Source organism: Fukomys damarensis, unplaced genomic scaffold, assembly GCF_012274545.1.
Source record: "Fukomys damarensis isolate Sample0158 unplaced genomic scaffold, DMR_v1.0_HiC HiC_scaffold_24, whole genome shotgun sequence".
Taxonomy (NCBI): Eukaryota; Metazoa; Chordata; class Mammalia; order Rodentia; family Bathyergidae; genus Fukomys; species Fukomys damarensis.
This window is the reverse complement of record NW_022900936.1, coordinates 41,657,185-41,672,275: the sequence shown is the minus strand read 5'-3', so window position 1 is coordinate 41,672,275 and position 15,091 is coordinate 41,657,185. Positions and strand designations below refer to the sequence as shown.

The following is a 15,091-nucleotide window of genomic DNA, read 5'->3' as shown; positions in this document are numbered from 1 at the left end:
GAATTAGTTCTTAGTGCATAGCTCCTGGTACAATGAATTGACAGAAAGATAAAAAGAATGCTGCGAATTTTAGGACTCTTTTTTGCCAATATATGATGAGTCTTAACTAATAGAGACTGTAGTTATAAAATAGCCCTTGAACTTCCCACATGGATCAGCAGTGTTTAAGCCACAAATACTACACCAGAAGTAGGCATGGATGATAAATGAAGCTTGTAGTAGTAAGTGATGCTGAGATGGGCCAGGGTGTATCACTGAAATAGTGTTCAGGTCTGGTACGAATCTTCATAAGGCCTTCGTCAAAAGAGTTCGCAACTGTCAAGAAGCAGTCAATGCTGTGTTTCTATTATTCCCCATTCAATTACACATTTTCATCCTGCAAGTGTGCATGTACAGTGCCATTCAATATATGCATACAGTGTTCTGATCACATTATGCTACTATTTCCATATTCTAAAACTTTAAAAAATTGGTTAACTGGCAATAACAGTTCATACTTAGATGGTGCAGTGAGATATTTCAATATGTATATACAATATATACTAATCAAATGAGTAATGATCAATGTTTCCATTTCCTTATAGTTACTTTGTGATTAGACATTGAGCTTTATTCTTCTAGTTATTCCTAAAGTTTATAATAGGCTTTTGTAAACTATAGTCACTGCACTGTGCTATAAAACATACAGGTTACAACTTTTAATTGTGTTTGGATACCCATTATCTAATTTCCCTGTATTCCTCAACACCACCCCTCTCAGCTTCTGGCAATCATCATTATGCACTTGGATCAATGTTTTCTTCGTAACCTTCACAAATGAGAGAGTACATGGTATTTATTTCTCTGTGTCTGACTTATTTCACTTAATAGAATGAACTCCAGCATTATTCCACTTTATTAATGGGAATTTTCTTTTTATGTACACCATTTTATGTTTTCTGCTAGAAGTGGATATCTTGACATTTACCTTTCGGGATACCATATGAAAGAAGATGCATTTAACCCTCAGAGAAATTGCATTACCAGACACATGAAGATTAGTGTGTTCATTCTGTAGGCAATGGGTTAGACTACTTCATAAATGACCAGTTTTCCAGAATAAGTTGGATTCTTCAGCCATGATAGAGAACTGTTGATGAAAAATGACTACTGAGCAAAGGACAATATTCAACAGCATTCTGGCCCGGATGCTGGTATTCACAGCCAGGTGTAGCCAGTAATTATTCTCACTGTTGGTCTGTGAAAGGGCATATTCTTCTCGACTAAGAAGGGCATGTGCCTCCTAAAGTCTCTGAGCTGGACACTGACAACTATAAGGCTCTAGGGATGGTTATTTATACAACTGCAAGAAAACTGGACCACTGCATGAAGTGGAACTACCTGAATACCAGAACACTAACATGAATTCTTTGGTAAATTTATTAGGCCTAAGTGTTCTCTACTTAAGGCCTCAGGGAACCAGGTTGGTTGTAACTACAAATTTTGAAAATTAAAAGGAATGTTAAAAAATGCAAGAAAACAGAAAAACAACAAAATATGAAATTCCCAGACAAGTTACCCTAGAACTTACAATTTCAAAGCACCTGATAGACACGAATGTTCAGAAATACAGTCAGCATATGAAATAGATTATTTTAGACCTCAAATCAATTGGAATGCATCTTGAAATCCCATAAGGAATAAAAATATTCATAAAAGATACAAATAAATCATAAACAAAGTAGACAGAACTGAAACGATACAAATGAAAAAGAACTAACTAATGCAAGTCAAACTATCTCAATAGATGAGATAAGGTCATAACCACTATGGGTAAAAATGAAAATTCACAACCCATAAATTAATGTTTATGTTGAAAGAGTCAAAATAGTTTATTTTAATCTATTTTAAAAACTGACAAAGAATAAACTATATTTTTTACTCTGTCTTGCTTGGAAAGAATTTTTTTTTTAATTTTCAGACTCATTCAAATATCTTGATTTCATATTCTCCTTAAACCAGATAAAAGCGTGGAACTGCTTCATGAAAAAACAGCTTGGTTTGGAATCAAAGGTTATATTGTAAGAGTTTATGTTTATGTGTGAGAACCTTTCTAATGTGAAAATACTACTTGGGACAATAAGTCTGCTCTTTTCTTTTCTTCTTTTTTCTGGATTCCATCTCAATTTTCAGCTTTTTACCAGACCCTCAAATCCCCTTATTTAATGCCAACAAATCCTGGTATCCCACAATTTTTTATGCTCTCTGCTTCCACAGTCATCTATGATAACATGATTAGAATGAAGATCATAAACTCAGCATAAGTGTTTCTGAACTGCAGCACAGGCGTGTGCCATGAAGCCTTCATAACAACACTCTCTGGGAAAGAAAATCAATAGCTTAATCACTGAAGGCCTCCTACATGCCCTTCACCTCCGTGAACAATAACACAATGGTCCAAGAACTACCAGCATCCCTTCTTGCTGAATTTTAAAGCAGCCCTAGAGGAAAAATGAATAACAAAAACATGTTTCTAGAAAAAGAAAAGGTTTTTAAACATCCTCACTGTTTCTGAACTTTAATTTTCACCACATATTTTAAAATTATATCATTCAATACTTTATAGGCTTAAAGAAATTATCCTTGAAGAATGTATGTATTCTGACCAGCTCTAAAATTTTAAACTGAAAATAACATCTCTACCCAGAACATGACTATAATTCCAGACATTGGGACACTGAGGCAGGAGGTTGGCGAGTGTGAGGGCAGCCTGGGCTACACGGTTAATTTACGGCCAGTCTGAACTACACCCTGTCTAAAATCAAAACCAACAAACAACTAACATCTCTAACTTCAATGTTATTACTTTAATGAGATTTATCCTAAGTTAATGTTCAAGAGATGCTTACTAGGGGTTTATGTCACTTAACTCATAACTGAATTCGGACTAAAAAAATACATTCAGTTTTGGGTATTGTTTCTTACATATTACTAAAATAGATAAAATGTATGATTATTTCACGTATATTAGCACTTCATAAATTAACATTATTTAATTCAAATCCTTAGAAAAATTGACATTATGTATAATAAAGTAAAACAATGAAAATGTATTTATAACATCAATATGCTTGGCACAGTAGTTCCAATTAAGAACCTATCAAATAAAATTAGAGTATTTATGAAAAACAAGTTGATATTTAAGCCAAGATTAAAATACTGTTTATTATGTATGATACAATAACCTATCTTATTCACATTTGGTTTCAGATTCGCTTAAACTCTTAAAATAATGTTTTTCTCTAATTTTGATAGATAAAGCAGGAATAAGAGAGCTTCTTTCTTTTCTCCCTCCAGAATTTGTTTATGGGTACTTGTGTGTGTGTGTGTATGTGTGTGTGTGTGTGTGTGTGTGTGTGTGTGTGTGTATTCTTAACAAAATTATAAAGAAATGAATCACAAATTCAACTGTCAGTAGCACAAATTTTATGATAAAATGCAATCAATTCGATACAAGTAAATAAATACTTTTTGTAGTTAAGAATAGAAATGGATTTGTTCTATTTAAAGTCACATTTTTATGTCTGCCATATACCAGAGTGAGTTCTCAAATCCATTCAAGCAAATTATGAGACTCTCCAAAGCCTTGCCATAATTTTTCTTATTCATCATTTCTAAGAGGAAAGTGCCACATAAACCTACATAGTGTTCCATCATATGCAGCAGCCCAAATTTCAGAATGGCTATGACAATCCAGTTTGAAAACTACGCATGTCAAACTAGAGAAAATAAACAGGGAAAATAGAGTACAATTAATGAATAACTTACAGTTCCTCTGCTTTGGTTTTAGTAAACAGGAAAAATTAAAATATCAAAATACGGACTTGGATACTTGAGGAAATAGGAGAGAGAACAAGAAAGGGAGATAAAAGGGGAGAATACAGGAAAAGGGGAGAAAAAATACACAAAGTCCAAAGGCAAATTATTTAGGTGTCAGTTCTCAATATTATTTACTCCTGTGTGAATCTAGAAAATTGTTTTGCTCACAGGAATTGTCTAAATTCATAAAATTGTGGATAAAAGTATATTATAAAACCTTCCAGATCTAAAATACTGCAACACTGCTTGAAGGAAACTTTTCTATTTCATAGAAAGTAGAAGCAACACAGAATTCCACACAGGCATACCAGTAGTCCAGCTTTAATCAGCAGACCCGGATTTCAGGCACCTTATGATTGCTCACCAGTCAGTTTCTATCCTTTATTACACATGTGATTTTTAATATACCTTTGATCTGACAGTTCTGGTGAAACAGACACACAAATAATTAGAAAAATTGTAGCATAGAGAAGAGAGGGATTAATTGTGAAGACATAGAAATACAACATTAGTCCTAGACCTTGAAGGGTGAATCAAACTCCATCATAGAAAAAGAAAAATGAAAGAGACATCAAGCACCCAAAATATGAAAAAAACAGTATATGTGAAGAACACATGGATTGTTTTAAAGTATTGATAATAGGAGAGCAGAAAGAATTTGCCAAGGTTAGGAAAAACACCATAGGCAAAATTATGAAGTTTCCCGAATTCTGTGAATAACCACTTTTAATAAACATACTAGAAAAAATACTAGAATAATTTCTAGAAATGCAACACACCAAAACTGTTAAGACTTAGATAATCAGAAAATTTAAGGCTTCAAATATTACAGAAGCAACATTTTATTAGTGAAGTTATTTTAGAAATCCAGCTTGGTTAAACTTTCAAATAACTGTGGTTGCATAAGTGATCACCCAATGAACACAGCCCAGCTTTCCTAATTGCAGAATTGTAAGCAAATGATTAGAACAGGACAAAGGGTGATGCTATTACTATAACAACGACAACAACAACAAAAAATTAAAATCAGTAGCATCAGCTTTGAGACTAAACAGATTTTGGAGGCTGGAAAAGTACTAAGGAGAATGGAAGTACAGCGTGGAATATATATAAAGTGGTAATGAAAGATCAACAACTCATGTTATATAATAAAAATAAGTGGTGAGGATATAGTCTGTAATAACCTGAGACATTTTTTTCATTAAGTATATTGTGACATTTTAAGTATATAGTAGTTAAACTCATCATTGTGATCTTGTACCTTTATGTGATGTATCTTTGTTCTTACTTTTTCCCCATACCCCTGCCCACCCTTCACCCCCTCCACCCATCCCTATTTACAAAGACTTTGTTTCCATTTTTTCCTTTTCTCAGATTTTTTTTCTTTTCCTTTCTCCCCTTTCCCCTCCCCTTCCTACTTCCCCTACTCCTGTAGCCATTTTCTTCCTATTTCACATTATCAATTGTACAGTTTGAACATCATATACACTTTGTTTTTCACACAAGAGCAACTATATGGTATTTACACGTGTGTCCTATTTATTTCACTAGAGTATTGCCTAAATGTGCATCCATTTAGCTTTAAATGTCTCTAGTTTTTCATTCCATATGGCTGAGTAGAACTCCATTTTATTTAAAACAAAACAAAACAAAACAAAACACATCTTTATCCAGTCTCCAGTTGATGGGCAATTGGGCTGTTTCCAAGTTTTAGCTATTGCAAACTGTGCCACTATAAACATGGGTGCATATATGTTGCTGTAGTATGATCCTTTTAATTCTTCTGGAAAGATACCCAGCAGAGGGATAGCTTGGTCAAATAGAACCTCTAATCCTAGTTCTCTGAGGTATCCCCATACCGATTTGCACAGTGCTTGCACCAGTCTGCACTCCCACCAATAATGGAGAAGGGTTCCTTTCTCCCCACAACCCCACCAACATTTGTTATTGGTTGATTTTATGATTGCAGCCATTCTTTGTGGGGTGAGGTGGAATCTCAGTGCTGTTTTCATCTACATCTCAAGAATGGCCAATGATGTGGAACATTTTTTCACATATTTATTTGCTACTTTTACTTGTTTGTCTGAGAAATGTCTGTTCATTTCAGATGCCCATTTCTAAATTAGGTCTTTATATTTGGGGGGGCTGTTTTGAGTTCTTTATTCTAGATAATAGTCCTTTATCAGAGGAGCAGTGGGTAAAAATTTTTCCCCCACATTTTAGGTTGTCTCTGAGCTCTGTTGGTGGTTTCCCTTGCAGTGCAGAAGCTTTTTTTTTTTTTTTCAGCTTTAATTGAGTTTATTGGTACATTTTAGGGATACAGTACAGTTACATTCATTGTTGGGATCTTGTACCTCTACATGGCAAGTCTTGATTCTCATTTTTCCCCTTACCCCTGCCTTCCCTTCATAAAAATGAATCCAAGTTGTTGATTCTTTGTGCTCATTCCCATGCTACTGAGGATTCCTTCATAAAGTCTTTTCCTATGCCAATGCCTTTGAGAGTTCCATCTAATTTATCTTCCAGCAAGTTTAGTGTTTCTCCTTTAATATTTAGATCTTTAATCCACTTCAATTTTAGTTAGGTGCATGGTGAAAGATAGGGGTCTAATTTTAATCTTTGGCAAGTTAAAATCCAGTTTTTCCAACAAAATTTATTGAAGAGGCTATCTTTCCTTCACTGAGGATGGCTGGCTCCTTTGTCAAAAGTGAGGTAGGTGAGTATATCTGGAGTTGTTTCTGTATCTTCCAATCTATTCCACTGATTCTCAGGTCTGTTTCTTTGCCAGTACCATGCTGTTTATATCACAGTAGATTTGTAGTATTGTTTCAAGTTGTGGATTGTGATATCCCCTGTTGTGTCTCTGTTGCCTTGAATGCTTTTTGCTGTTCTAGGATTTTTCTGGTTCCACAGTAATTTTTGGATTGTTTTCTCTAATTCTTTGAAGTATACTGTTGGGATTTCAAAATGTATAGCATACATATTTGAATATGTATAGCAATTTTGGAAGTATGGCCATTTTCCCTATGTTGGCTCTTCTTACCCAAGAGCAAGGGATGTCTTTCCATTTTCTTATATCCTCTTTGTTCTCTTTTTTTCAAAGTGCTATAGTTTTCAGTGTACAGGTCTTTTTCCTTCCTTAGATTGATTCCTAGAGATTTCATTTTGCTTTACTTTTGTATGCTTTTTGGTACCAGGGATTGAACTCGGGACCTTGAGCTTACGAGACAGGCACTGGCAACACTGAACTAAATCCCTGGCCCATTCTTTCTTTTTTTTTTGAATGCTACCATGAAAGGAACTGTTTCCCTAATTTCTCTCTCAGTGAGTCTATTATTTGTGTAGAAGAAGGCTATTGATTTTTGAGTGAATAACCTGATATTTTTTTAAAAAATATTTATCATTGTTGATCAAATTAAGAATATTTCCAGACAGCTATTGAAACTAGCAATTGGCACACAGGTAACTTGTATAAACAAGGACAGTGACTCGGATGACAGAACCAGAGTCCAGCAAGGAAGGTGGGAGCTAAGGAGAGCCAAATCCAAGAAGGACAACTAGGCTATAGTCAGAGAACTTTCCCTGCCCTGTGGCATAGAATCATGACCACACTTAGAAGATTTTCAGCACCAGAGTGAACCAATGATTGCTACATTCTCTACTTTTTAGAACGCGAGAGTCCTTTCCAATTATTCCAATTCAGTCTTCTTTCTATTGTAGGTGTGGAGAACAATAACTGATATACATTAATTCTTAGTGTTTGGAGTCAACAGAGGCTTTAACTAAGAAGCTGTGTTGTTTTATCTCATGATAATACACAAAAGAAATGCATGTGTGATTATATTCATCTCTACCACCTATGGAAATGACTAAGACAAAGTAGTCACAGAATTATCAAATATCAACAGTTTATATTATTTTAACAGAATAGAGCAGAAGAAAAATGATATTAAGATGCTGTTTTCTTTTCTCATTTTGTGCAGTCATATTACTAACTTGATCTATGGTTTATTCCTGTAAGTTTAATTTGACATTTAGTATTGTGTAGCTCAAAGAGTAGGCTATGAGATAACTTGCTGATAAGCACCAAGATTTTTCCATCAACAGGAAAATACTGTAATGGAGAAAATAAAAGTGCATATAAAGTATCAAGAACACACACATAAATACTTTAAAATGGTATAAAATATCTATCTTTAAAAATTAGGTCTCCATATCCATTCAGACTTTCCCTTTGAAAAGAGCAATTTGCTGTATTTAATTGGAAGCATACACTAATGTTTTGTAAGTACTTTATCATAATTATTTTCAATACTTCATGGATAAGGTAACTGATTTCAGTATTGGTACATCACGGATATAAAATTCAGGCTTAATTCCCCCAGTTTCTTTTGTGCACTACAAGATGATGAACATTTGTGCTGTGCCCAGTCCCTCATGTTCCTGCATCCAGATAAACAATAATAAAAGTACTAAGACACAAACACAAACAGAAGCACTAAGCTTTTAGTGCTTATATTTGTCTAAATTCATCTTAGTAAAATAACTGAAGAAATTTTAAAGCCTAAAAAACACAAAAAGAAATTTCACACCTCCATCATATTAAATTAAAAAATATATATAGTCACCATGGTATGTTGATTTAACCAATGCCATAAAAATGCAAATATTTAGTAATAACAAATCATATAAATTATTATTGACCTATCTCTAACATTTAAACAATTAATATAATTAATGTTTATAATGTCTACTTAATTTAAAATGTGGCAAAACTGCAAGGTAGCTATGCATATTTTTCCCTAGCTCTTATTGTCTTCCCAATTTCACTAATGGTTATGTATAAAAATTTTCGTTACTGAATTTCCATAAATATTTTATAATCCTAAAATCCTTTATGCTTTATTTTTGCTGCATTATAAATCCTTGTATAGGTTAATAAAACTTTAGATTCAATCTTTATTGATAAATGTAAACCAAGTATTTTTGTGATTAAATAGTAGAGAAACATTGGTTCATGGTTTCTAAATTGCATATGACAGACTTCTCATGTTAATGTTAAAATTCTCCAATTACCACACATGATGATCACTGAAAGCAATGGTGAACTTTTCGAAAGTAGAGAACCCACGTGTTTTATACAGATAAAAATTTTAAAAATTCAGCCCTTTATATTCATACAAGTAAGTTTTTTCTTATTTTTCTCATCTTTTTAAATTAATATGAATACAGTATGAAAAGAAAAAATACATTCAAAATTAGGAAAATACCCTAATTTATCATTCAGAACTAAATCTCTCTAGTATGTTACTGTTAACCAACAAAAATGAGTCCAAATTTCAAATACAATATATACAATATAAATTGTGGAAATATCTATATAAAATTTTAACGTAAGTATTTAACAGGTTAATAAACTCTCAAGGGGTTAATAATATAAAAAGGAAAATACTTCATCTTGAAAATTATTTATATTTTATTGTTTTATATTTTTACTGTTTTGACAATGTAAAAAGTATAGTTCTAAACTTAACTATCATTATATGATGCTAATATGTCTAGATAACTAGCTCTTACCAAATGCTGTTAATAAAATTAAAAGCCAATATGTTATAGTAGAAAATTTTTCTCAATGGCAGCTAAGTATAAATTAAGCTCTGAAAAGTTCTACATTAAAACACCACACATGTAACATCTATGTAAAATAGCCTAAAAGTTTTTAATATAAAACTTGAATGAATTCCTCATGAGGAATTTAGTTTAAAATGCTATGCATTTAGTTTAATATGAACAAAAGGATTATTTTGTAACTTTGTCCCTAATTTGACAACACAGCGACACACAAATCCCTATTTTGAATCTCCACTACTTTTAATTACTACTCTTGATGTTTCTTTTCACCATAAAAATGGAGAATACAGAATTTTATAGTGGTTTACTCCTTTACTGAAAACAACATGAGATATTCTTCCTAACATCAAAATAACCAAAGTCAGACATTTTCTTAGATAATAGGAATTTTCTTTTATAATTAATTATAAGGTACTTCACACTATGCTTATTTGAAAATTCTTGTAGAACACATTTACTTTTTTAAAAAAATCATGAATATGCAAGATAAATTATGTGTTTCTTTCTTACCGTGACAGGAACCCTCAATTTCTTCATATCCTGTACTGCAGATGCACCTTCCAAGTGGAACCAGCCAATCCCCATCAGCTCCACAATATAGCTTAGGAGTATCACGCTCTTCAGCACTCTTCACACAGGACCCTCTCACTTCAACCAAAGAGGAAGAATCAACCCTTGGTATAGTATCAGGAAACATGGCCAAGTTTCGAACAGTGAAGGGACACTTTTTGTAGAAAACACGGACTGAAACCAGGGCAATGCATGCCCCAATGTCTTGAAATGCAAGATAAAATCCTTTTCTTTCTACAGGTCCCACTTCACGAATTTCAGTGTTCAGTTTGAGGATGCGATCACCCAAATCCATCTGGGTAAAACTCTCATCAGCAGCAATTGTGTCAATCTTTGAATACTGGCTTGGCTTAAACTTAATTCCATGGGACTCATCTGATTCCATATAATACAGGTTAAATGTTTCTTTGCAAGTTCCCAAGACCCATGGGATGCTGTTACAGTCTCTCAGTGTGAACTTCATTTCAACATAAATTTTCTGGGCTGCATCACGGGATATCCAGTTCGTACGTAGCCAGTTGTTTTGGTTTGGTTCCATCACATTGCACACCTGGTATGTATGAATGGGCCTGTTGTGTTCATCCATCTCGGTGATGGCATCCCACTACAAAAGGGAAAACATTACATGATTATAAAATATCAATTATTCAACTGAAATGATTATTTTCCAATGTTAAAAAAGTAAAAGTGAATTAAAAGGACACAAATGAAGCTATTCAAAACAAGAATGCAGTAGCATTTAGACCATGGAGGCTGCTTAAGAATATGTTTCTGGAAGAGAGAATCATACTTTCATACATGCTAATTGCTGACCAAGTGAAACCTAATTTCCTGAATTATAAAATGAAGCTGATAACATTAACAGTTTTACAGGGTTGCTATAAGACATAAATTATTTAAGTATATGTAAACATGTTAAGATAGTTCCTGGGATACTAAAATAACACAAAGTAGTGTCTATTGTCTGATCAAACAACAGAACTCATGACACATGCATTCTAGTTTTATTATCTATATTCATATTCAAAATGCCACAACATGAGGCAGGTTTACTGGGACTCAATTATTTCATGCTGTTTCAGAGAAAATAAGAGATTTTACTTCTTAAATTTTTTTAAACAGTATTTATCAGACATTATTCTGGACATGAGAATACATCAGTTAACTAGTGGAACAAAATGTGCTGGAGATTCCGCTATGGTGGTGATCGACAATAGAAAGTATAAATGAGTAAAGAGACTAATATGATAGAAAGTACAATGGGAGAAAAAACTAGTCAGAGAGATGAAGAAGAGGGCTATAATTTTAAATAGAGTACCTAGAGAAGGCCTTACTAAGGAGGAGGTACTCAGCAATATCTTAAGCAGAGAGAGTTCAAAGAGGAAGCAGTAAGAGTGAATACCCCAAGGTAGGAGTTATGGATGTATTTTAGGATCAGCCACACCAGACACTGGAAGCACACGGGGTGGTAATGGATGAGAAGGAACAAAGAAAGAGACTTTATAAGCACCTTATACACTCTGGCATTTACTATTCTGGGGTAGATCCCTGAATGACCTTCCTTTCTATAGGCCACATATAAATATCTTTCCATAGGAAAAACTTGTTTACTCTTTTTCAAATACATTATTAAAAATGGATGCACCTTGAAATTATAAGTAAATTAGACACACATGCTTAAAGGTCACATGGCTTCTCTTACATGAAACAAAATCAATATGTAAATTGAGTAGGAAATAGATCAGTAACACAAAAAAAGAGAAAAAAATTGGTATCTAGCATGGAAATGCATCTAAAAGCATACCGTGACTCAGTGTAATTATCTTATGTGTTTTACATGTTTTTTGGCCTATTAATCTTATTATATATATTACAATTAACTTTATAATGACTTACTTATAAGATAAATGAATCTAATGATGGCAAAATTGAAGGAGGTTGGGAGGAAGGGGAAAAAGAAAAGAATTGGGATGTACTATGTACATGCATCAATCCCTACAATGAATGTAATCATTATGCACTGCAAAAATGCAGCAATAAAAATAAAAAATTAAAAGAAATTATTAAAAACATTTTATTACCTTGACATCAATAGTTATTACCAGTATTTATACATCTCACATTGCATATTTCTATACTATAAATTTATATGGTACTTATTATATTTGTATAGCTACAATTGAGATTTATAATAAATCCATAATAAATGAAAAATAGTTCTCGAATCATTGTAGCCTTTTAGGGAGAATGTTTTAATCATCAGAGTTGATCATTTCTATTAGAGTATACTAGAAATGATAAACCATTTCCTACAGTGCATAAGTATTTTCTTTCTTGATACTATACATCAGTGATTTATAGTAAGATACTTTAACACATTGTTTGCAGTTTCTCATTTTAATTGGTTTTAGAGAGTCATTTAATCAAAAGTGGTTCAATTTCAATTAGTATAGTTTCCAACAGAATGGCTACTTTCTTCAGTATATAAGACTATGATGATACTAAATGTTTTTAATTATCTACTATGAATTTCTACAAATAATTTTATCTACCAAGCAGATTTAAATGCAATCTCTTCTAAAAATTTTGGGTCAGAGAATATATTCCAGAAAATACAGTGCCTTTAAAATTGAGGATATAATTTTACAATATATACTCACTATTAATCAGGGGTGCTCCAATATTCTTATGAGATTTATATAAAATTACTCATCTAAGTTGTTTTTTTACCCTAGCATATCATAGGTGTTATTTTTAAACTTCAAGTTAAGAGCAAACCAGTTCTTTCACAGATTATTAATTTGCAGAATAATCATTTGAAATTGAACCATGAACCAAGACAAGAAATATTATAATTAATAATAAAATCTCAGTAACATCAAAACCAATGTTTGAAATTCTCAGCATTTCTCAGGAAAAATCTCTAAAGCACTGAGCATTTCTCAGAAAAATCTCTAAAGCACTCATTATTTTGGATAAATTTCTAAGCAGAATTGATTGTTTCTCAGAGAACACATGTAGTTATTTTCACTACTACATTTTCCACTCTCATATCAGAGTAAAAATCTATTTTCCCAATAAATTCAGTTTGAATAATTAAATTTTAATATCTTGAGACTAAGTTTTCACGTTAATAAAAAGCACTGAAATCCTTATTAAGCAACTCTCTAAAATATGAGAGTTATTTATTTGAAATGTGAAAAACTGTCTATTTGGAAAAATAATTTATGTAATTATTATATGTAATTATTATATTATGTAATTATTATAAAAAAGTTTAGTTTGGGAGATGTTTTAAAAAAGAGAATGGCCAGGAGTAAAATCAAATGAAAAACAATGAATCTTCTCAAAAATAGTACATAAGAATACTTAAAATAGTATATCACTCTCCATATTGTTTGCTATGTATGATTAAGTGTAGTATTTCTTCGGCTCTCATTTATTTAAAAAAATATGGGAAAAGTTGTTAGTCATTGCTGTTGACCATTTCAATTATACTATACTGGAAAAGATAAACCAGGTACCAAACCAGTCAAAACATATGAACCACTAAATCTCATCTTAACCAAAACGGAGAAAATAATTTAGATTATTTTAATTATTTTATTGGTCTCTAAAATGAGACTATAAATTCAAGACTGGTATAAATGTAATAGGCTATGAAATTCACTACAAAATATAACTTTGGTAGATGTAGAAATTATTACAAATCTTAGGCATAATGTTCCATTTGAAAGTACTGCGTATATGTTTAGATAGTTATATGTTTCATTAAAATTTTCAAGTATTAAAATAGGGGCTCTAAATATTGGAGGCCTAAGGTGAGAATGAGTCTGGGGGCTCACACCACATACGTCTAAATTTTTAAAGATGATAAATCATTTTAAAATACAACTTTAAATACATTTCATTTTTGTACTTTGCAAATAACCTGGGAGGCCAAATTGATTGAAATACCTGGGTTCCTTAGAAGGGAATGAGTATGTGGTGTTTTCCACAGAGAACCAGGTCCTCATCATAGTCAGTGCCACTTCTACTCCATTCGCTGACTCTATTTTTATCCCATACAATCAGCAGCTTCACATGTGTACATTATGAGCATCCCAGTCCACTTTTAGGCAACGTGTGCCCTGTTTAATCCAGGGGATTAAACTTTCAGCTTAAATACAAAGATTACATTAAATCTAAATGCAAAAATTACAAGATGAAAATATTTATCAAACCTGCACAGATTCTAAGTTGGTTCTTTATGTCAGCTGTCTTGCTTTGGATTCAAGCACTGAATTCAAAATATCCCAACTCCTCAAACTTTTGTTTGCCATTTAAAAAAATATTTTATGTAAGACTTAAAATAACATAACATTTGCTGTAACTCATATCTGGAATGTCCCTGCAAAGACCCCAGGATTCTGGGATTAAACTGTTAAAGTCTCCAGACAACTGGGATGTGATGGAATGTGAAAAAGATGGAACCAAGTGAGAAGGAAGTTAGATCACTGGGTGCATGGCCTTGAAGGGGATATTGGGGACTGGGGCCCCTCTTGCTTTCTTTTTGCTTCTTAGCTGCCATGATCTGAACAGGTCCTCCACCATAAAATATTATAATTTATTCTGCTGCCACAGGGCCACGTGTGACAGGCCCAAGGGACCATTAACTGAAAGCTCTGAAATTGTGAACCAAAATAAAACTTTCCTTCTTTTAAATGGATTATCTTATGTATTTTGACAGAGTTATGGAGGATAACAAACAATTAATATATGAATTCACCAACATATAATGTAGAAAAGACCTCAGCAAGGCAAAGCAAGATCATACATTTCTACAGCAAAGAAAGTTTGGAAATTATTTTTGATTTAATGGCCAGGATGAGTAGAACAGAGAGCTTCTTCTCATTTATTGTGATTTTTTTAAAGCACTTTCTTTACATCAGAGAGTTGATTGCTAAGGTACAGACTTTGAAAATAGAATATCTTGTTCAATGAGAAATTTTGGTTAAGCAAGAATGAGCTGTAGTTCAAAGGATTCTTCCGA

At 32.7% G+C, this 15,091-nt stretch overlaps 1 protein-coding gene across 4 annotated transcripts in view; it reads right to left on the bottom strand.

The window, feature by feature from the left end:
* The window catches only part of Epha6 (EPH receptor A6), an 891,558-nt gene that overhangs the window by 723,636 nt on the left and 152,831 nt on the right, over nt 1-15,091 (bottom strand). For all 4 annotated transcript variants that reach the window (XM_010644592.2, XM_033768075.1, XM_010644602.2 and 1 more), the window contains one exon: nt 10,000-10,663. In XM_010644592.2, coding sequence (XP_010642894.1) covers nt 10,000-10,663 — 664 coding nt within the window. The remainder of the gene's footprint in view (nt 1-9,999; nt 10,664-15,091) is intronic.